We start from the raw sequence: 24,275 nt of genomic DNA on the forward strand, positions 1-24,275 counted from the left end.
CAATCGCCACAGAAAAGGGGAATGCATGACTAACAAAATTATCCATGTTCCTTCAAATAATACTTGCAGTGCACATAAGATTCCCTTGAAAATAAGCCATACCGAAATATTTGACAGAAACTGCTAAGATTTATAGAACAATTTAATCTAGCAATTATTGTAATTACTAAAAAAAAAAGAAATACTCTGAGCAGTGCTTAGGACGACGACAGATGGCACAATGGGCTAAGTGTTCGGCTGGCGACCGGAAGGTAGCCGGTTCGAATCCCGCTTGTAGTGCATACTGTCATTGTGTCCTTGGGCAAGACACTTCACCCACCTTTGCCTGTGTGTGAGTGATTGGTGGTGGTCGGAGGGGCCGTAGGCGCAGATTAGCAGCCACGCTTCCGTCAGTCTGCCCCAGGGCAGCTGTGGCTACAGAAGTAGCTCACCACCACCGAGTGTGACTGAGGAGTGTATGAATAATGCGATGTAAAGCGCCTTGAGTATTCTAGAAAGGCGCTATATAAATCCCATCCATTATTATTATTATTATTATGTTTGCTGAGGAGAACTATTTATTTTATGTTTCACACAGCAGAATCATCTTTACCTCCACCCTTTCTTTTTTATCATTTGCCCCAACCTGAATCCCTAATGACACCCAAATGTTTAAAGTGATTCCACTTGAACCGGATTTATCCAAGGAGTCAACTACTGAAGGTGTGCATATTGATTTGGTAAATTGATGGGAAATCTTTAATAGATATTACTAGAGTTTGTTATCTTTATATGACTCACAAAGCATTGAAATAGGCCCTTCAGCCCATCTTCTCCATGCCGACCCAGATGCCCCATCTAAGCTAGTCCCATTTGCCTGCAGATGGTCCATATCAATCTCAGATTTTCCTATCCATGGACCTGTCCAAGTGTCTTTTAAATGTTGTTGTAGCTGCCCCATCTACCTCCTCAATGTTACCGCACTGGACATACTCTGATGCTGGTCATGTCCTGGAATAGGGTGGCAGGCATGATCAGCCTCGAGCTTATTACAAAGCTCAAATCTCTCGCTGGGAAGAGATTTCAAAGAAAGAGTGAGGGAGATTTCCAGTGGCCATTTGGCATACCAGTGTTGGGATGAAACCAGAGCACCCTGTTGAAACCCACAAGGTCCCAGGGAGAATGTGCAAACACATACACAGGACCAAAGGGTCAGGATTGAAATTGTGGCTGGAGCACGATCTGTTGCATCACTGCACAACCAAAGAGACTGCCACGGGGAAAGTTATCATTGACCATTTTGGTGCTTTTGCGCTTATAAAGCATAATCAGCCATAAACACTCAAAATGTCAAAACAAGGAACTGCAGATGCTGGTTTACACAAAAGGGCACAAAGTGGTAGAGTAACTCAGCGGGTCAGGCAACATCACTGGAGAATATGGATAGGTGACTGTATGGGTCAGGAACCTTGTTCAGTCTGAAACATAAATTGATAAATGTGAGGTTATCCACTTTGGTGGCAAAAACAGGAAGGCAGATTATTATCTAAATGGAGTCAAGTTGGGAAAATGGGAAGTACAACGGGATCTGGGGGTCCTTGTCATCAGTCCATGAAAGTAAGCATGCAGGTACAGCAGGCAATGAAGAAAGTGAATGGCATGTTGGCCTTTATAACAAGAGGAGTCGAGTATAGGAGCAAAGAGGTCCTTCTACAGTTGTACAGGGCCCTGGTGAGACCACACCTGGAGTATCGTGTGCAGTTTTGGTCTCCTAATTTGAGGAAAGACATTCTTGCTATTGAGGGAGTGCAGCGTAGGTTCACCAGGTTAATTCCCGGGATGGCAGGACTGTCATGTTGATAGAATGGGGCGGCTGGGCTTGTACACTCTGGAATTTAGAAGGATGAGAGGGTATCTTATTGAAACATATAAGATTATTAAGGGTTTGGATACGCTAGAGGCAGGAAACATGTTCCCGATGTTGGGGGAATCCAGAACCAGGGGCCACAGTTTAAGAATAAGGGGTAAGCCATTTAGAACGGAGATGAAGAAAAACATTTTCACACAGAGTTGTGAGTCTGTGGAATTCTCTGCCTCAGAGGGCGGTGGAGGCTGGTTCTCTGCATGCTTTCAAGAGAGAGCTAGACAGAGCTCTTAAAGATAGCAGAGTCAAGGGATAGATAGTGGAGTCGAGGGAGAAGGCAGGAACGGGGTTACTGATTGTGGATGATCAGCCATGATCACATTGAATGGCTCGAAGGGCGAATGGCCTACTCCTGCACCTATTGTATATCACCTATCCATGTTCTCTAGAGATGCTGCCTAGCCTGCTGAGTTACTCCAGCATTTTGTGTTCTTTCATATACACTGTCAACCAGTCACCATGTTACCCTTGCTTCTCTTACTGCCTACATGCCATGCTCACAACCTCATGCACAACAAGATAACTTGCAGAATTGAAGTGAGGATGATTGGAAGCTGCACTCTAGCAATGCCGTTCCAACATGAATGATTTTCCTTTCATTGAAGGCTTGAAATAGCAGCTGGCTAGAGGATTAGAACAAGACAAAAGTGGCAGACAATTTGAATAATTTTACTTCACAAATACAACGTTTTCAGAAGGAATACAGAAAATTTGGAATCAAACCAGGAAAAAGAAGTTAGGATGAGCGATGGTTTGCAGAGAAGAAATAAATGATGAAAATGAAAGAAAGAATATCCAGATTAGTGTTGCCAAAGATATTTCCAATGAAACAAAATATAATAGATGTGTAAAAAAGAGCTGTGGTCAAATAGCAACAGTCTAGCTTATTCTACCCAGAATAAATAAATTCTTTCAGGTTACAACTTAGGGTATCAGCCCGAAACGTTGCCTATTTCCTTCGCTCCATAGATGCTGCTGCACCCGCTGAGTTTCTCCAGCATTTTTGTGTACCTTCGATTTTCCAGCATCTGCAGTTCCTTCTTAAATACAGCTTAGTCCATAAACTTCAACTATAACATCAGTTATAGTAAAAATCAGTTCTAGTTTCTAGTTCTAGTGTGGAGGATAATGCTAGTGTACGGGGGATCGCTGGTCGGCGAGGTCTCGATGGGCAGAAGGACCTGTTTCTGCACTGTATCTCTAACTTAAAAGAGAAAACAGACAAGATAAAATGACAAAAGGAAAGATGGTGTAAATCAAAAGAATACAAGCGATGAGACAAAAAACAATAAGCAAAAGCAAAGTACAGCAAAGAGGTATAAATTAAAGCAGCAAAACCATTTTCTGGAAAATAAAACCTAGGTACTAGAGTTCCTTTGTTCAGCACTGTTTCATCAGCACCTCAGATGATGAGGACTTCACAAATCTTTGGCATGAGAGAGATTTACCCTTAGAATTGGCTGTTGCAAGCACAGAACCATCTCATGGAGCTGTCAAGGGCTAGCTTTAGAAAAGTTTTGCGATTTAAAAAAATCAAAACAAAAACAAGACTGTTTGATGTCAGCAAAATTATCTCTATAAAACAGTGAAAAGTTTGGAAAATTCATTAGGAACATTTTAAAATGATGACCTTAATGTTGATGTTCACCATGGACCATTTAAATATATGCTGTTTGTTTCCCAAGTGGTTGAAGGCAGCAAGAGATTTCGTTACTCGAGTCACAATTTCATTTGCACGATGATAGCCTTCAAGCAAAAACTGGCAAACCTGCAATTGTTCAGTAACTTTTTCATGTGCCGGATAGTTGCTTTGTATTTCCCCTTTTCCACTTTGCCAACTTGGTAGCAAATAGTCTTGAAGAAAAGAGGTCACATAGTTTATAGGTTGCCAAAGCATGCTGTTCGTTTGCCAATTTTCTTTTCCTGAGCCTTGAAATCTGTGCCTGCTTTCCCACTATTGCTCTGAGAGTTTTGTAATTTTAATACCTGTACTAGTGCTATTTTTATTCCAATAGTCTTTTCACAACTTTGATTTCGGGAGTAAATTTTTTCATGTAAGAATAAGTTGTCCTTCTCAAGGCCACTGTGACTGTGGTGTTCTCTCCCCATTCTGAAGTTAATAAAGTTTCTTTGAAAAATTGATGGATCATTGAGGAAAGTCACCTTGCAGCAAACATCTCCATCAGTTGAATAGAGAGACAAAAGATTTAACTTCAACAACTCCCCTTAAAAGGGTAATAGCGTCCTATAAATCCACTCACTTCTTCTACATCAAAAGGATGTGGCCAAGGGAACCCTGATGGGTTCATATTTGTCAGTCTCTTTCTGAGAAATATGGAACACCTATTATTGCAGTCCAGCTAAAAGTCAATCCCTCTCATCTTTAAAAGTTGTATATAAAATAACAGCACGAATCGTTAAAGTACGTCACTTGCCTCTGGCATCTGAACAGGTAAGCAACCCTCCACCACCATGTTGTTACCAACCAATTTTAGATCCAACATTGAATTCTCCAATTTTAGGTAACTACAAAACCCTTGCTACTTACTCTCTCTCCCCCCCCCCCCCCCTGTTTCTTATGTGGACTTTACCCCTGTTTTCCCCTTCCACCTACATTCCTTTCTCTAGCTCACAATTCGCAACTTTCCAATCCCTTTCTAGCACACCTTCTGTCTTTTCATCTCTGGCCTTTGTATAACCATCTGTCTAGCAATAAACATCCTCACCTGTGTTGGCTTATTACCTGCCAGGCTTTGTCCTGGACCTCCTCCCTTCCAACTTTCTGTCCCCCCTCCCTACAATCAGTCTGAAGAAGGGTCCCAACTCGAAACGTCACCTATCCATGTTCCCCAGAGATGCTGCCTGATCCGCTGAGCTATTCAGCGCTTGCCCTTGTTCCTGTCGGTTTTTCTCATTTAGACCAAACTTCCACGTGGCCTTACTGACGTCCACATAAACCACATTAACCTTGCTGCTCTCATCAATATAGTGACCTCTTCAAAAAAACTCAATTAAATTAGTCATACATGATCATCCATTAATAAATCCATACTGACTATCCCGAATCAACCCTTGCCATTCTGTGTACATTAATCTTATACCTTAAATTTGTCTCCTTATTTCTCCACCATTACTTTAGACTAATTCGCCTGTATTTACTTAGTTTATCCACAGGCCCTTCTTGAATATGTATCGCATTTGCTTTTTTCCCAGTTATGTGGCATCTCAGAGATGCTATCTGGCCCGCTGAGTTACTCAGGCATTTTGTGTCTGTCTTTGGTATAGGGTGATTTCACGAAAGGTCACTGGAGCGTAGATCCGCACCCACGTGACCGCAAAATTTTAACTGGAGTACATGCGTCACTTCCGGTACATGTTAGTGGATGGGAAAACACGCACTTTCACACCCGTTAAAAACATCGAAAACGGCCCGTTTGTGAGCTGTAATTAACTGTGCCAGTCGGGGTGACCGTGAGGTACAGCTACCTACATTTACAGTCCAAAAAAAAGATAGAAACTAAGGTAAATTCAAGAGGGAGCTGAAGGTGTCAAAACGGCGGAAGTTGATAGCGGACATTTGCCGTGGAGATTTAAAGATCGAAAATATCGGGAATTATCGCGTTTGCTCGCTGCATTTCATCAAAAGTGGCGTTATTGACTTTTTATCTTTATTCATTTGTTATATGAAAAGTATTAAAAGTTAAAAATCCGTCAGTAAAATTGCAAAATCGCCCATGGTTCTCAGGTGGGTTTTAACATGCAAAATGAAAACGCTTCTGAAGCTCCATTTAACATTTAAATAATGGTAAACTATCAATGCGTTTTGAAATAAATTGATAAATGGGATAATTGTCAGCTGTTAGCAGGACATTTTATTATTTGCCAAAATATATTTCTCAATGTTTCTTGTTTAAAGCCTGCACAATCACCCAAACGACTTATTTATTTATTTATCATCTAATAACAGACAAGCCTGCAGCATGGAATGATGTCAACAATCCTGATTGGGCACCCACTGTGAGCAGGATAGACAATGTGCACAAGAACGCCATCAACTTGCAGAGCTATAGATGCTTGAGCTGCAACCAAATCTGCTTTAATACTCTCTTCTTGTTGCACGTGCATGGCGTTCCCATTCCTTAGCTTGCATCTCAGTAAAATTTATTTCAAAACGCATTGATAGTTTACCATTATTTAAATGTTAAATGGAGCTTCAGAAGCGTTTTCATTTTGCAAGTTAAAACCCACCCGAGAACCATGGGCGATTTTGCAATTTTACTGACGGATTTTTAACTTTTAATACTTTTCATATAACAAATGAATAAAGATAAAACGTCAATAATGCCACTTTTGATGAAATGCAGCGAGCAAACGCGATAATCCCCGATATTTTCGATCTTTAAATCTCCACAACAAATGTCCGCTAGCACTTCCGCTGTTTTTGCACCTTCAGCTCCCTCTTGAATTTACCTTAGTTTCTATGTTTTTTTTGGACTGTAAATGTAGGTAGCTGTACCTCACGGTCACCCCGACTGGCACAGTTAATTACAGCTCAAAAACGGGCCGTTTTCGATGTTTTTAACGGGTGTGAAAGTGCGTGTTTCCCCATCCACTAACATGCACCGAAAGTGACGCATGTACTCCAGTTACATTTCGGTCACGTGGGTGCGGATCTACGCTCCAGTGACCTTTGGTGAAATCACCCTATAGTCTACGCTCCAGTGACCTTTAGTGACATCACCCTATAGACCAGCATCTGCAGTCCCTTCCTACACATTTCAAATTATCTGTTAGGGCCCCAGCAATGTCACCTCTTGTCTCCACTAGTAAACTCTTCCTGACGTTTCGGGTCGGGATCCTACTTCAGACTGTACAGAGAACGGACGGGGAGATTTTGACCAATGGGCCGAGTGCTGTACAGAAGACACCATTGAAATACACTGCAAAAACTCACACTAAACCTTTGGCGAAAGTTTAGAGACACTAAAAAGTTTCGAGTTTCTGCAGAAACGCACAGAGATCTCACAAAAAATACTGCAGGATATCCAAGCCTGCATATTCAGTACTGATGCAAAACTGCTTTCTTTAACTTGGCATCAGGTACCAGTCAAATATTTTATAATAATAATAATAAATGTTATTTAATGGGAGGCTTTCAGACATCTCAAGGACACCTTACATAGTAATCGGAATAAAAACATATAATCGGAATAGAACAGGTAAAAAAAGACATCACAGAGACACAAATTAAAAACAGAATTCAATCCAAAAACAGAAAATCAAAAACACAGCGTGAAGAGAGAGAGAAGAGAACAAAGCCGTGAAGAGAGAGAGAAGAGAACAAAGCCGATTGAGATTCCCTGCTGGTCCAATCATTTATGCCTCGTGGAGTCTGTTTCAGCTGGGTACGAGACATTTTTGTGTAAATGCATCCCAAGTAAAAGTTCCTCCAATAAAATGTACGTGAAAATGTTAACTGGGAAAATGTTTAAATTATCGTGACATAATCATTTACCGTAAGAATTTATTCTGTGCATTCCTTCATTTATTCTGACATTTGTTTGCCCTGAGAACAAATTGCGTTTGAAATCGCAATATACGGTTTGAAAGCAGCACGCTTGTTTTTGATTTGCTGTTTTGCAAGCAGTGTCCGTGAATTTAAAAAAACCGAATATGCTTCATATTAGTCGCCGAAGGGCGGGGTTAAGGCAGCTTTGAAAAGTAGGGGCTGCTGATCACGTGAATACTTTCACTCCCGAAGTTGGAAGGAAAGATGGCTTTTTCGGTTCGTCGCCTCCTCATCAGCGAGAGTGTGGATGCCAGTTGCAAGAAGATCCTGGAGGAAAACGGAATCAAAGTGGCAGAGAAGAAAAACCTGACGAAGGATGAGCTGCTTGCTGAAATAAAGGTGTGACTCGCTGTAAGATAGTGTGCGGTGGGCTTGCGGCGCTCAGGTGCTTGCAGGGAGGGTAGGAGTGTGCTGGCAACTTTGCGGAAGTGTTGAGGAGGGAGAGCTGGTAATCTTAATCTGAATACAATCTCTTTCCCCCCTTTATAAGCAAATGGATGAAATGCGATCGGATGCGGATGAGCTGCATGCAATCTTGATTTGGGTTATATAATATTTTTGGAGAGTGAATTGGTGTGATGGCGTGGATCCGGGATCATTCAACCAGGATCTTTGCTGATGCAACAGCGCTGAGAGATTTCCCCATGAGAAATGCCGTACAGTCTCGGGCTGTTCGGAAGCCAGGAGTCCCGCTGCGTCCAATTGTTTTTAATGTATATGTTTAACCCAAGTGTGCTATGCATTACTCTTTTGCCTTTAACATTCGGTTCCAATTAAAACCTAACCCAAATCGCACAAAACAATGTATTTTTAACATTTCTGTTTTAATTTAGATTTCCAGCACCTGAAGTTTTTGTTTTATTAATTTTCACAAAACATTATTTTCGGTCGTTCTGAAACTTAAGGCTCCAACATTAAATCGTTGTGATTTTAAACTCTAGCATCGTAATCGTTCTAATTTTGGTACTTGTGTTGCGTGAGACTTATTGACTTTTTTTACCAGTGAAGTGAAATCAAAGAGGAAAACATCTACTTATCAGACTGTATAATTGTAAGTAGAATTAATATAGAAAGTCTCCCCCGTTCAAAAAATCACACGTGATGAAGGTTTTCTGCAGGCGTCCTTGAAATTTGAATCTGAGAAAATTGAGTTGAGGCAATTCCACATGATGCAATTTGTAATTACCGATTAATGCTAAAGGTGTACGTTGTTTTTTTCCCTGTTGACTCCTTTACCTTCCCACTCTTCCATTCTCATTTCATCGTCACCTGTGCTGTTCCTCGGTGAGATGGTGGGGGGGGGGGTAATAGGAGTGTTCGGTATTCCGACTGCGCATGCCCAGGTCATAGGTCACTGGAGATAAACATGCTCTGCAGCTGTGCTGCTGCGTGTAAACAGACCTGCGATTCATCCGTAGTCAGGATCGAACCGGGTCTCCGGCGCTGCAAATGCTGTTGAATTGCAACTGGAGTTAGCGACACTAGTTCTCCCTTCTCCACTGGTCCATGCAAAAATCTCAGCAGTGACAATCTAATGAATCACGGTCCGGTCCCCCTCAGCCTGGGAGTATGGGTTCCACTCTCTCTCGGGCTGCCCTCCCGGGTTATACAGGGTTATTATACAGGGGCGAACCACGCACCCCTCTTCTGCATAACACCAGGAGGCAGATTTGTGAGTAGAGTCTCACTACCGCCCCCTCCCGTGTGTCCCACACCTGTCCAGGGGCGGCCGGAGATGTCCGGGGTGACCCTGGTCTGATGGGACAGAGGCCCGGAGCAGTGGAGCCCCAGGCTAGCGCGGAGAAGAAGCGTTAACTCCAGATCAACTCTGCTCCAACTCCCGAGGAACCCGTTCCCCGACGGGCCGGGGACCGTCAGCTGCACCTCTCGCCTTATCCAGTGGCTATCGGTTAACCCCCTCTGTGCCGGCGAAAGCCGAGCACCAGTCATCAACGGGGATACACACAAAATGCTGCAGTAACTCAGCGGGTCAGGCAACATTTCTGGAGAAGGGTCTCGACCCGAAACGTCACCTATTCCTTTTCTCCAAAGATGCTGCCTGTCTCGCAGAGTTACTCCAGCACATTGTGTCTACCTTCGGTGTAAGCCAGCATCTGCAGTTCCTTCCTACAGAGCGACGCCTGGTAAAGGCAAGGTGGCGGGGACAGAGCTGTGGAGAGGGATGGGGAGACGGATGGGGAGAGGGATGGGAAGATAGCTGGGGAGGGGGATGGGGGGAGGGATGGGAAGAGAGATGGGGGGGGGGAACTCGCTATCGCGGCTTCACTGCAGGTCCCGTACACCCCGTCTCCGCAAGAACTCCCCGGCGCCAGGACAATCCCTCCACCCTCCCATCTCCCCCGGACTGGAGGGAGGGACTGGGGGACATTGGCCGCCTCTGCAACCAACGTGCAAACCCCGGCACTCCCCGCGGAATGTTAAACTAAACACATCTGTGAGCAAAACACAAACACGCACGTCTTTCACCCCTCTTCTCTCTCCCCCACCACTCACCGTCTCTCTGCCGGTCCAGTCTCTCCCTCTGTCTCCCACTCACATCTTCCCCTCTCCCTCTCGCTGTTACACCCTGCTCTCCCGCTACTTGGCACCCCCGTTCGCTTTTTTTTCTCCAATGAACTTTGACAAATCCCATGATTCCTTGCGTTTTTCGGAATACCAAACTTGCTTATTGTGAAGAACAGTGGTTTGTTGGTCGTTTCACTTGTCCCGGGGAGATGCATAACCTCTTGCTGGAATAGAGTCGAAGCATCAGCCAGCTATTTTCACTCTATCATAAGGCCCTTTGTTTTTCCAAGCCCCCTTATTTATTTTCCTTTTGTTGCCCCTTATTTTCTTCTTCCATACTAATTTTATTTTTATTTGTGGGGATCCTACCAGCTGGTTTTGGTGTCTTATATGTTCCCGTGGCTCCACTTTCCATATAGTTTACTGTTTTCTGAATAGCAGGTAAATATATAGGAACAGCTTAATTAAATAAACCTGCATTGAAATGAGAAAAAAACATCTAGTTAGTAACATTGTTGATGCAGTATCATCATCTCTGCCTCTGCCCTCTCTCTGCCTCTGCCCTCTCTCTCTCTCTCTCTACCCCCCTCCCTCTCTAGCCGCGCCTGCGAGTTTAGGGCTATGCGTGAGTGGATAGAGCGGGGGATGGGGTAAAAGGAGCGAATGAATAACATTAATATAATATCAGTGGGGGGTGGTTAGTGTGGTGGGGTGTTAGTGTGTCACGCAGCAGATAGCCAGATGCAACGGATCCCACTTGGTCTACTAAATAACTCTAAAATTCTGATCTTGTATGTGTGTGTTTTTACATCTTCGCGAAAAAACTATGCGGTAATGATAACATTTTTACATATTCTAGTTGACATTTTTCCCGTCGAGTAAAATCACTTTATCTGAACATTTCGTGCTTTATTTCTTGACATTACTGAAAATGTAAAAAAAAAATGAAAAGACTTTGAATTTAAATGACGAGCTTCCGCTGATGACGTCACAATGGGTCTGCTTGGTGCCGTCTCACACACAGAAGCTACCACGCGCTTTGAGTAACATCTCTCTCTCTGCCCTCTCTCTCTACCCCCCACCCTCTCCCTCTCTAGCCGCGCCTGCGGAGGTGGGGGCTATGCGTGAGTGGATAGGCCGGGAGATGGGGTAAAAGGAGCAAATGAATAATATTAATATAATATAAAGGGGGGGCTAGTGTGTGCATGTGCAGGGTGGTTAGTGTGTGTGACGCCGCAGGCTCCCCGCCCCCCCCCCCCCCCCGCAACTGCACGTTGAGGGGAAGGGACCCAACGGTTCTCACTTGGTCTATTACTTATTAAAACTCTGATCTTGTACGTGTCTATGTGTGTATATATGTGTGTCTTTACATCTTCGTGAAAAAACTACACGGTAACGATAACATTTTTACATATTTCGGTTGGCATTTTTTCCGTCGAGGCCGGGACACCCTCTCTGAACATATCATGCTTTATTTCTCGACTTATTACTGAAAATGTTAAAAAATATCACAAAACTTTGAATTTTAAACGACGAGCTTTCACTGATGACGTCACAATGGCTCTGCTCGGTGCCGTCTCACACACAGAATCTTCCACGCGCTTCGAGTCATCCCCCCCGACCCCTCCACCTCCCCCCCCGGGTTATTCAAAGGACAGGCCCGGAGATGATGTCGGGCCCTGGACTGGAGGCTGCGGCGGCTCAACTCGCGGTCCTCGGGTCGACACCCGTCCGGCGCCTGGTGGGGAGGCTGCTGCCGCGGGCCAAGCCCGGCTCGACGCCCGCCGCCTCGCTTTAGGGCCTCGGGATGATGCCCGCCTGCCCGCGGCCTCCCTCGAGTCCACGTCCGCTCGCAGCCTCGCTCGGGTCCGGCGCCAGGTGGGGAGGCTGCTGCTCTACGACCTGGGTAGGTGCTGCCTCTACCCCCTGCCCCTCCCTCTCTACCCCCTCCCTCTCTACCCCCTCCATCTCTACCCCCTCTCCCTCCCTCTCTACCCCCTGCTCCCTCACTGCCCTCCCTCTCTGCCCCCCTCCCTCTCTGCCCCCCTCCCTCTCTGCCCCCCTCCCTCTCTGGCCCCCCTCCCTCTCTGCCACCCCCCCTCTCTGCCCCCCCCCCTCTCTGCCCCCCTCCCTCTCTCGGGACTGGTGAGTATTGGGACCTATGGGTGACTGGTGAAGTATTGCATTTGTGAACCTGCCCTCTCCTGTGACGCCGCGCACCCCCCCCACCCCTCAATCTCTACCCCCTCCGTCTCCCTCTTTACCCCCCTCCCCCTCCCTCTCTACCCCCTCACCCTCTCCCTCTCTACCCCTCCTCCCTCTATAGCCGCGCCTGCGCAGTTGGGGGCTACGTGTGTGGATAGGGCGGGATATGGGGTAAAAGGAGCGAATTAATTATATTAATATAATATTAACGGGTCCCACTTTGTCTAGTATACTTATTAAAACTCTGATCTTGTTAGTGTGTATATGTGGTTATCTTTACATCTTCGCGAAAACACGACGCAGTAACGATCACATTTTTACATATTCCAGTTGACATTTTTCCCGTCTAGGCCGGGAACACCTTATCTGAACATTTCATGCTTTATTTCTCAACTTATTTTCGAGTCATTACTGATTAAGTCAAAAGACTTTGAAATTAAAATCACCAGCTTCAAATGATGACGTCACAATGGCTCTGCTAGCAGAGACAAGCATCAATGATTGTGTCATCATCCTATATTTTACACATTATTTGCGATTAAAACTTTAAAAAATGCCAACTTTCACAAGACTTCTACATATTCTGATTCGCATTTTTCACCTCGAGTCAGAGATCACTTTCACTGAACATTTTATGCTTTATTTCTCAACTTATTACTGATTAATTATCTTGAATTTCAAACCGACGAGCTTCAAATTATGACGTCTGTGAATTTCAAACTGACCAGTTTCAGCTGATGACGTCACAATGGCAGCTTGAACTGACGACATCACAATGGATAGACTAGGAGGGGGAGGGATAATTGCTATTGCATCACGCAGGGCAAGTGCAATTGGAATTTTTTATAAATAGCACAGCTGATGGAGGCAAGGGGAGTGCTGGAATCTTACGTTCTGGAACGGCTTGAGTTGGTGGACAGCGCCTCACGTGGGGGCTACGGGTAGGGAACGGGTGCGTTGGGGGAGCAGACCCATGGTCTGTACTTGGTCTAGTAAAATCTAAAATGTATTATTTACAAATTCTATAATAAGAAAACTGCTTGTAGTTCTGTTTGAGAGACTTTTAGTAAAATATATTATCAAATGAAAGTAATAATGCATTGTTTTTATTGTTATTAGGACTATGATGGACTTATAATCCGTTCGGGAACAAAGGTTACAGCTGATGTAATAAATGCTGCCAAGAACCTGAAGATAATTGGTCGGGCAGGAACAGGAGTGGATAATGTGGACATTGATGCTTCAACAAGGAATGGAATTATTGTGATGAAGTATGCACAATTTAATTATTTAAAAGTTCAAAATTAGATTTTCAATAATCTGCATAAAATAATTAGCTTTATAACAGATACAACATTTAGGATTACTTTTTGAAATATTTGAGCATATTCTTTAACAGTAGTAAAATGTAAAAGAAAAATTTAAAGTCATCAAGTTGTGTGTTGAAAAAGTTTTGGTGTGACAGAGTTAAAATCGTTAGTGAATTGTTTTCAGTTCTGGAATAAAATTCCTTGTGTGATGTCTCCACATTCTCTTTGTGATGCTATTAGTTTCCTCCAGGTACTATGGTTTTCTCTCATATTCCAAAGATTTGTGGCTTGGTAGGTCAATTGGCCACTGACAATTTCCTCCAGTATGGAGAGGTGTCAGGCAAAAGAGATGTAATGAGGAAGGTAACAGGTATTTGAAAGGAACAAAAGGATTAATGTGGATGGGCACTTGACATTTGATGCAATGCAGTGGGGCCATGGGTCCTACACTTGTGCAGTATGACATTGACTAGTCATTTTTATTTTAAGTAATTCGCAGAAGCTTAATAAAGCTCTGCCTGACGTGTGCTCTCAAACATTTATCGAAAACATGCTTGGGAGTCAATATTAACTAAACATCTTCCAAAATATTTGCCCCTTAAGTTCTCTCGAGTACTGTGAAGCTTTGAAACTTTGTGAATGGCCTACCAGATGCACACAGCTTCTGCTGCACAGATTTGATGTTGATGTAATACGTTTAAAGAATCTCTTATAAGATTTTTGTTAACTTAAATTACAAATTATGGACCAGATGTTCAGGGACACTGGAGTGCAGCGTAGGTTCACAAGGTTAATTCCCGGGATGGCGGGGGTGTAATACGTTGATAGATTAGAGCGGCTGGGCTTGTATACTCTGGAATTTAGAAGGATGAGAGGGATTCTTATTGAAACATAAGAATATTAAGGGTTTGGACACCCTAGAGGCAGGAAGCATGTTCCCAATGTTGGGGGAGTCCAGAATAAAATATTCATAGTTTAAGAATAAGGGTAAGCCATTTAGAACGGAGATGAGGAAAAAAAATTCACACAGAGAGTTGTGAGTGTGTGGAATTCTCTGCCTCAGAGGGCGATGGAGGCTGTGGATGCTTTCACGAGAGAGTTAGATAGAACTCTTAGGTATAGCAGAGTTAAGGGATATGGAGAGAAGGCAGGAACGGGGTACTGATTGTGGATGATCAGCCATAATCACATTGAATGGCGGTGCTGGCTTGAAGGGCCGAATGGCCTACTCCGGCACCTATTGTAAAAAAAAAATTGATCAGGGGCAAAAAGTTATGAAACTGTCCATTGGTCTGTCACAGAATTTGATTTTGCTTTACTATTGAAAGGTAAATGAGCAGACCAAAAAATGTCTACACTCGTAAAGGACTAAAGTCAATGAAGGGGTGGCATAGAGTTGCTGCCTTACAGTACCAGAGACTGTGTTTGAACCTGGCTCTGGATGCTGACTGTACAGTTTCTACGTTCACCGTGACCGTGTGGGTTTTCTCGGGTGCTCTGGTTTCCTCCTACTCCACAGATGTACAGAAACATAGGTTAATTGGCTTCCGTTAAATTGTAAATTGTCCCTAGTGTGTAGGATAGTGCCAGTGTATGTGGGGGATTACTGGTTGACGCGGACTAAATGGGCTGAAGGGTCTGTTTCCACTCTGTGTCTCTAGAGTCTAAAGTAGAGAGAAGGGTATTTTTAACTTTTTCACCAAACAGTCTAACCTTTCTTTTGAAACTTTTGCAATGTTCAAAAGATCAGCAACTTTTTCGTAATTGTTTTTCTCCACAGCACACCAAATGGGAACACGATCAGTGCCGCTGAATTGACTTGTGCAATGATCATGTGTTTGGCCAGGTAAGGAATTTTTTAACCAATTTAGATATCCTAATGCAAATTATATTAAAATAAAGCATTGTGAAAAACACATGATTAATAATGTTTGGCTTGGATCACAAATAAATTTGCTAGTCAAAGCTAGTGTTGCATGCTGATAACCTTATCTTATTGGAGATGCTTGTGCCCACTTTTTACTGCTTCACTGCAAAATCTCTTCAGAGCATTCCCACTCTGAAGAGGTTCTGTGAGACCCTCTTCGTGATTCCTGCTGCTCTTCTGCTCTTTGACCATGTTCTGACCCAGACTTGCTTGCTACCAAAGATCTTAGAGTGGAGCAAGATGGTTCATTCCGCGAAAAAGCCGTAGTAGGTGTTGGGTAAACTTCAGCGCCATTTCCGTAACCGGCTTCCGTCATGGCGTCAAACTAATTCAGGGAGATTCTGCTATACCAGGCTGAGAGATTAAAGGATAGACACAAAATGCAGTGGGTCGGGCGGCATTTCTGGACAAAAGGTGACATTTCGGGTCGAGACCCGTCTTCAGACTGAGAGGGGAAAGAGGAACTCAAACCATCCTCCCCCCCCCCTTCCCTCGGACACAGAGCGATCGCCGGCCCCCCTTTTTTTTTTGTTAAACATCTATTTTGGGTGTTTTTTTTTAAATTTCCCCCTTACCATTTCCATACTTTTTTGATAGCTGCCATGACCCGTTTGATGTCATCCTTTGCCCTGCTCCTAGTCTCGGCCCGCACCGATCTGCCGGACATGCTGTGTGTGTGTGTGTGTGTGTGTGTGTGTGTGTGTGTGTGTGTGTGTGTGTGTGTGTGTGTTTGTTTGTTTGGCAGAGTCTGAGGGGAGAAGCGCCGGCACCAAGAGCGAGCGAACGCGTGGACAGACGGACGAAAGCAAACGGGTCATGGCAGCTATCGGAAAAGTCGACCCAAAATATCACCTATTCCTTTTCTCCAGAGATGCTACCTGATCCGCTGATTTACTCCAGCCTTTTATGTCTGTATTCGGTTTAAACCAGCATCTGCAGTTCCCCCCTGTACAAGATATTTGCCGTTTTCGTGTGTATTAGCGTGTGTCCAGTCAGATTTGGCTTCCAGTCAGATTAACAATCATGCAAGTTTCCACACACACACTTACTTCAGCAAATAGTGACCAAGGCAGTGCTGACAGTGATGGGGGAAATTGATCAGGGTTTACTGCATTTAAAAAGAAAAATTAAAAAAACTTTTAAGACATTTAAAAACACACAAACTCTTCCCCCGCAACGCTCGTCATTACACTGCGAGAGGCATAACTGAAGTCGGGTTTACTGAAATGGCGGAAGTTACTCTCCGGTTACACGTCAGTCCATTGGATTTTGCAGGAGTGGACCATCTTGCTCCGCTCTAAGATCTTTGCTTGCTACCAGTCTGAAGATGGGTCCGACTCGAAATTTTGTCTGTTCATTCCCTCAGCACATTCTTCCTGACCCTCTGAGTTCCTTCACCACCTTGAATTTTGCTCAAGGTTCCAGCATCTGCCGTTTCTTATGTCTCCCCCTTATAATAATCTTTTGACGTGCTACTGTGTGAAATAGTAATGGTAGCAAGGACAGAATTGAATGGAAAGTATTGCTCAATATGTGTATATATTCTAAACACAAAATCACACCTTTTAAAATTTTCATTGGTTGATTGAAATTTTATATTTATGAAATGTGTAAACTTGTTTGTTAATCTTGATATTCAGCTGTTTAGTTTGTTCCCTTCTGCAGTTCTGATAATATATTTCTCATATTTATTTACTGTTTGTTTCCTGCAGTCCCTTGCACCTGCACTGTCCTCTGTGATTTTGCTTTATTTTTTTCCATTTGTTGGCATTCAGCTGTTGGCAAGCAGCCCTGTTTTATTTGGGGAAACTTTTGTTATTAAGATCTTCCCTTTGATCATCTGCAGTTTTACTTGATGATGCTTTTGATCTTTTTGCTGTCTATAGTCTCTGTCTTGTACTGGAAGGAATTGCAGATGCTGGTTTATACTGAAAATAGATACAAAATGCTGGAGTAACTCCACAGGTCAGGCAGCATCACTGGAGAAAAGGAGTAGGTGATGTTTCGGGTCGGAACCCTTCAGCTTTCAGCCTGAAGAAGGGTTCTGAGCCGAAACGTCACCAATTTCTTTTCCCCAGAGATGCTGCCCGACCTGCAGTTTCTGTCTTGTATCTGTTTCAGTGTGAAGAGCATAAGCTTAGAAGATAAGCTGATAATATCCTAAAAGCCAGTTTTGCGTTCATATTATTTTAAAGATTTTTTTCAAACAACACAACTGCTTGCATCTTGATACAAATCATTTGCCTTTAGTGAAAATCAAAAATCTACAGATGCTGGGAATATCAAGTAAAACAGAAAATTATGTCCTGAAGAGTCCAACATGTTTCTCCTTCTACAGATGCTACCTAACCTGCTGAGTGTTTCTAGAGAATAAGACACAAAATGTTGAAGTAATCCAGTGGGTCAGGTACCATCTCTGGAGGACATGGATGGCAATGTCTCGGTTTGGAACCCTTCTTCAGTACTTTGTCTCCATTTCTATTGGACAACAAAAACTCATATGTCAGGCTGTTATTCATTGATTACAGCTCGGCATTTAACACAATCATCCCCTCCAAACTGGTTACCAAACTCGCAGAACTGGGACTCTGCGCATCCCTCTGCAACTGGATCCTCGACTTCCTCGTCCACAGACCACAATCTGTTCGTATTGGTGGAAATGTGTCAGCCTCGATAACAATCAGCACGGGAGCACCTCAAGGCTGCGTGCTCAGCCCCCTGCTGTACTCACTCTATACCCATGACTGCGTAGCGAACCACAGTGCGAACTCCATCAGCAAGTTCGCTGACGACACCACTATTGTGGGGCGTATCACTGATGGGGATGAGTCAGAGTACAGAAGAGAGATCGAGCAACTGTCCATATGGTGCCAGCGCAATAACCTGGCCCTCAACACCAGCAAAACCAAGGAACTGATTGTGGACTTTGGAAGGAGTAGGAGGGGGACCCACAGCCCCATTTATATCAACGGGTCGATGGTTGAAAGGGTCAAGAACTTCAAATTCCTGGGCGTGCACATCTCTGAAGATCTTTCCTGGTCCGAGAACACTAACGCAATTATCAAAAAAGCTCATCAGCGCCTCTACTTCCTGAGAAGATTACGGAGAGTCGGATTGTCAAGGAAGACTCTCTCTAACTTCTACAGGTGCACAGTCGAGAGCATGCTGACCGGTTGCATCGTGGCTTGGTTCGGCAATTTGAGCGCCCTGGAGAGGAAAAGACTACAAAAAGTAGTAAACACTGCCCAGTCCATCATCGGCTCTGACCTTCCTTCCATCGAGGGGATTTATCGCAGTCGCTGCCTCAAAAAGGCTGGCAGTATCATCAAAGACCCACACCATCCTGGCCACACACTCATCTCCCTGCTACCTTCAGGTAGAAGGTACAGGAGCCTGAAGACTGCAACAACCAGGTTCAGGAATAGCTACTTCCCCTCAGCCATCAGGCTATTAAACCTGGCTCGAACAAAACTCTGATTATTAACAACCACTTTCTGTTATTTGCACTTTACCAGTTTATTTATTCATGTGTGTATATATTTATATCATGGTATATGGACACATTTATCTGTTTTGTAGTAAATGCCTACTATTTTCTGTGTGCTTAAGCAAAGCAAGAATTTCATTGTCCTATACAGGGACACATGACAATAAACTCACTTGAACTCACTTGAACTTGTGCTCCTGTTTTGAACTGGACAATTGTTTAACATTAGTGAATATTTACAGCTATTTTCTTTGCTTTTCATCTGTGATAAATTAAAATGAAAATTCATTTGCTATTGTAGGAAAATTCCTCAAGGGGCTGCTTCCATGAGAGCTGGAAACTGGGAGAGAAAGAAGGTGAGGTAGCGGTATGAATTATTTCAAGAACACAAACGAGTGGCTCGAAATTGTAAGGGGGAAATGATCCTTTGAATTTTGAAACTTTGCTAATAACAGGTTGGCTAGAACACTGCCTTATTAGCGCATGCAGAATTCAAACTGCATATGTTTATCGAGAAATAAAATGTGTACGGTGCTTTAGACCTGACAGGCAAAAAGTTTATGTGCGATAGTTTTGATAATAAAAAGTCAATGGGAAGCCTGTGCATCAACAGAAGATGCATTTTGGAACGCGGCGCAGAGATAGAGTTGAAGCCTTGCAGCGCCAGAGACTCGGATTCGATCCTGACTACGGGTGCTGCCTGTACGGAGTTTGTACATTCTACCTGTGACCGCGTGGTTTTCTGCAGGGTTTCCTCCCACACTCCTAAAATGTACAGGTTTATAGGTTAGTTTGCTTTTGTAAATTGTAAATTGTCCCTAGTGTGTAGGACAGTGCTAGCGTACAGGGTGATCGCTGGTTGGCAGTGACTCGATGGGCCGAAGGGCCTGTTTCCACACTATCTCCAAAGTCTAATGTTTTCTTGCTTTGAAGATTGTGATGTGACCAAATTTTCCTGATCTTATTCCTAGTTCATGGGCATGGAGCTGTATGGAAAAACTCTTGGAATTGTGGGACTTGGAAGAATTGGCAAAGAAGTAGCAACCAGAATGCAGTCCTTTGGAATGAAGGTAATGCCACTGTATGGTGGAACATGGGAGTTCGGCTATTTAAAATAAATAAGGCAACCAGACTTGTTTTAACAGCACTTTATTACATTTCATTCTTAAATATTTCACAAAATAAATCTTTTTTTCCCCTTTAGAGATAACATTGCAGAAAATGAATACAAAGTGAAATCTGTGTCCAAAGCCTGTAATGGTTGAATGGATAAATTGACCACTTGGAATGTGTGGGGTTAACAAGAAAGTTTATACCATACGGTTTCATACATACAAAACATACACAATAGGTTTTGACAACATTTTGTGTTTATGTAGCATCAACAAAGAAATGCCTAAAGAGATTTCAAGTAAAGTGAAACCAAGGCCAAAAAGGATTAAGAGGGAGTTACCTAAACCAAATCAAACATAGAAACATAGAAACAGAAAATAGGTGCAGGAGTAGGCCATTCGGCCCTTCGAGGGATGGTCTTTGAGTTTAGTTGAGAAATTGAGAAAAACACCATGTAAACATGTCCTTTGCCCATCCAGTCCACAGCGATCATCGACTACCTGTTTACAATAGTTCTATGTTATCCCACTTTCCCACTCCTGACCCTCTGCAGATATTTTACAGAAGCCAATTAAGCTGCAAAAAGGTATTTTGAGGAATGTCTTGATTCAGGGAATGCTTAATATGTTGTTTTGCGTGCCTCATTTACAGAAAATTAATGTCTTCTGCGTTTCTGTGTGAACAACTAAACATTCATCTCTCTCCGCCCCCCCCCCCCTCCCCTTCATAACCTCGATTCATGTTAGTACATGGAGGAGGACATTCGCTTCAATGACAATTAATTTATTATTCTTTGCTGCATTCAAGGATAAAAATAGCACTGTAAAACTGCTTTATCTTAAAATATCAGGATGGTGTATAATCTGTTTAAGAAGACTAAAGTATTCAAGCCAATTTTGCTCATCTTTCACAAAAAGTCGTTTTGATATCTACAACATAGATGTTTAAGAAATAACTGCAGATGCTGGGAAAATTGAAGGTAGACAAAAATGCTGGAGAAACTCAGCGGGTGAGGCAGCATCTATGGAGCGAATGAATAGGTGACGTTTCGGGTCGAGACCCTTCTTCAGATCTATCTCCAACATAGATGTTTTGCGTTTAAATTTCTAAGTCCCTTTCTCCAGTCCCTCAGCACCGATAGAAATTGTGCTTGGCAGCTGAAAGTGTTATTTAGTATTGAGGGGAGATGTTCTCACTTCAGACCTCTTGCGCTTGCATCCGTTGGGGTTTTTATTCTTGCTGGAAACCCAGTTCTGGCACAAAATTCACCCCCATGGTATCAGATGGAGTGCAACACTTTTCTTTCCTTCTGATGTCGTTTTAAGTCTTGCTAGTCAGAAAAAGCAGTTCCTGTTTACTCGTAGAACAATCAGCTTATGTTGCTGTTGTTTCCCACCAAACAAAAATGGAATACCGTAAAACTCTGATAATCTGGCACCCTTGGAACCTTGGTAATGCTGAACAAGCAGATTTTTCAGACTACGCATGTTAGAACATAGAACCAAACAGCACTAAAACAAGCCCTTAGGCCCATGATGTCTACGCTGAACAAGATGCCAAATTAAACAAATTCCTTTTGCCTGCACATGACCAATATTCCTCCATTCCCTGCCTGTCCATCTGCCTCTCCAAGTGCCTCTTGAATGCCACTATTGTATCTGCTTCCCCCTCCATCCCTGGCATCGGGCTTCAGGTTCCTACTACTTTCTGTTTAAAGCAAAACTGCTCCCACACATTTCCTTTAAACTGTCCCCCTCTGGCCTTAACTCTGGCCGCTAATATTTGCCATTTCCACCCTTGAGAAAATAGATTCTGCGTGTCTCCCATAATTTTGTAAACTTTCTATCAGGTATCCCCTCTGCTATCAATGTTTCATAGAAAGTGATTCAGGGTTGACAAACTTCCCCTTATAGATAATAACATCTAATTCAAACAGCACCCTCGTAAACCTCTTTTGTGCCCTCACTAAAGCCTCCACATTCTTCCTGAAATGCCATGACCAGAATTGCACACAATACTCCAAATGCAGCCTTAACAAAGAGTTATAAAACTGCAACATGACTTCCTGACTCTTGCACTCAATGGAAACTTGCCGTATGCCTTCTTTACTACTCTCAACTCGTGTTGCTGCTTTCAGGGAACTATGGACATGGATCCCAAGATCCCTTCGTGCATCAGTATTCTTCAGGGTCTTGCATTAACTGCAAACGTAACTCCTAAAATGCAACACTTCACTTTTAATGCCTGGATTAAAATCCAGCTGCCCTTCGCCCATATGTGCAACTGATCTATATCTCACTGCATCTTTTGGCATCCTTCCTCACTGTCTGCAACTCCACTCATTTGTGTGCCATCTGCAAACTTAGTAACCAACTCAAGTACATTTTCATGTAAGTAATTTTGCAAACAGGAGCCCCAGTACTGATCTGTACAGAACGCCACTGGTCACAGATCTCCAGCCAGAAGGACACCTATCCACCACTTCCTTCTGTCTTCTCTAGGTAAAACATTTTTGAATCCAAACCACCAACTCACCATGGTCCCTATCCATCTCAATCTTCTAGATCAGCTTAACATGAAGTGCCTTCCTCTAGACCACGTAGACAATATCTACTGCCCTATCCTCATCAGTGACCTTCGTTACCACCTCAAAAAACTCAATCAAGTTGAGGGGTGGCACGGTGGCGCCGCGGTAGAGTTGCTGTCTTACAGCGCCAGAATCCTGATTTCGATCCTAAGTATGGGTGCTGTCTGTATGGAGTTTGTACGTTCTCCCTGTGACCTGTGTGTCCGGGTGCTTTGGTTTCCTCCCACACTCCAAAGATGTACCGTTTTGTAGGCTAATTGGCTTTGGTAAAATTGTAAATTGTCTCTAGGGCATGTAGGATAGTGTTAGTTTGAAGGGATCGCTGGTCGGCATAGACTCAATGGGCCAAAGGGCCTGTTTCTGCGCTGTGTATGTAAACTAAACAAGTTTGTAAGACGTGCACAAAGTCATGTTTACTGTCCCTAATTAACCCAATTCCCTTCCAAATGTGAACAAATGCTATCCCTAAGAAGCATCTCCAATAACTTCCCTGCCACTGATGTGAGGATCACTGGCCTATAATTCCCAGAATTATCCCTATTTCCTTAAACAAAGGAACAACATTGTCTACTCTTGGACCTCGCCCGTGGCAAGAGAATAGAAAGATCTTCGTCAAGGCCCCTGCAAACATCTCTCTTGCCTCTCAATAACCTGATATAAATCCTACCAGGCCCAAGGGATTTATCCATCTTGAGATCTTCAAAAGTCCCCTACACCACCACAGCCCCACAACCCCACAACCCAAAATGGCGCCTATCCATGTTCTCCAGAGATGCTGAGTTTGTCCAGCACTTTGGTTTTGTTGTAAACCACCGTCTGCAGTTCCTTATGCCTTGTATGCAATCCACCAGCATCTCACCATTCTTGTTGCTATATTGTTCTCTGCTTGCTGAGTGAAAGTAAATGAGCCATGTGCCAAGCCAACTAATCCTTTCCTATATATAGACACAAAAAACTCAGCGGGTCAGGCAGCATCTCTAGAGAAAATGAAGTGACGTTTTGGGTCAAGACCCTTTTCCTATGTTTTAAATTTACTAAAGTTGTTCATGCTATATTTCTAACTGAATAGTATTAGGATTTTTACATATTTTGATTTACGTAAATAGAAATTTTAGAAGAATTATTTGAAGGCTACATTAAATCGCAGCTGGAAGGTTTGTACAGTTTGATTTATTAAATGGCTTTGTTACCCCAGGAGATAGTAACTTGACTCTTAATGATACCATTGACACATTGTTTTGCCTGGCAAATTGTGAACAATACAGCTATTGAAATCTGAAAACAAGTAGACCAATGTTTTTTATTTGTTAGAGCGATTAAAATGTTGGACCCGAGATATAAAACAAATACTCTCAAGTAGTTGATTATTGTTAAAGTTTTCCAAAGCACTAATACATAGTTTGGTAAGTTTTGTCTGCCGTCTGTATCTTTAATGTATTCAGTCATTAAAATAAAAACCAAAACTGATGTACGGGTTGTAGCACCAAAATTGCACTGAAGATTTACTATTCTCGCTATGTAGATTTTGGCAGAATTGGTGATCGAAGTACATAAAATGGGAGGGAAGCTACATCTAGTTGGATATGTTGATCTAGCCAAATCTCATTTGGTACTATTTTGGATGAAATTGTGTGCGGGAGGGTATTTA

General features: G+C 43.2%; 1 protein-coding gene across 2 annotated transcripts in view; it reads left to right on the forward strand.

Moving 5' to 3' along the window:
* Positions 1 to 7,241: 7,241 nt before the first annotated feature.
* Positions 7,242 to 24,275, forward strand: part of phgdh (phosphoglycerate dehydrogenase) — a 37,368-nt gene continuing 20,334 nt past the window's right edge. Inside the window, exons 1-5 of one of the 2 annotated variants that reach the window (XM_033023984.1) lie at positions 7,242 to 7,308; positions 13,323 to 13,474; positions 15,294 to 15,359; positions 19,229 to 19,283; positions 19,899 to 19,997. In XM_033023984.1, the coding sequence (XP_032879875.1) occupies positions 7,282 to 7,308; positions 13,323 to 13,474; positions 15,294 to 15,359; positions 19,229 to 19,283; positions 19,899 to 19,997 (399 nt within the window). In that variant the 5' untranslated portion in view covers positions 7,242 to 7,281. Of the gene's footprint in view, positions 7,309 to 7,615; positions 7,812 to 13,322; positions 13,475 to 15,293; positions 15,360 to 19,228; positions 19,284 to 19,898; positions 19,998 to 24,275 lie in introns of those variants that run through there. The other variant, XM_033023983.1, reaches the window with a different exon arrangement.

The sequence above is a fragment of the Amblyraja radiata genome, chromosome 7, assembly GCF_010909765.2.
Source record: "Amblyraja radiata isolate CabotCenter1 chromosome 7, sAmbRad1.1.pri, whole genome shotgun sequence".
Lineage (NCBI taxonomy): Eukaryota > Metazoa > Chordata > Chondrichthyes > Rajiformes > Rajidae > Amblyraja > Amblyraja radiata.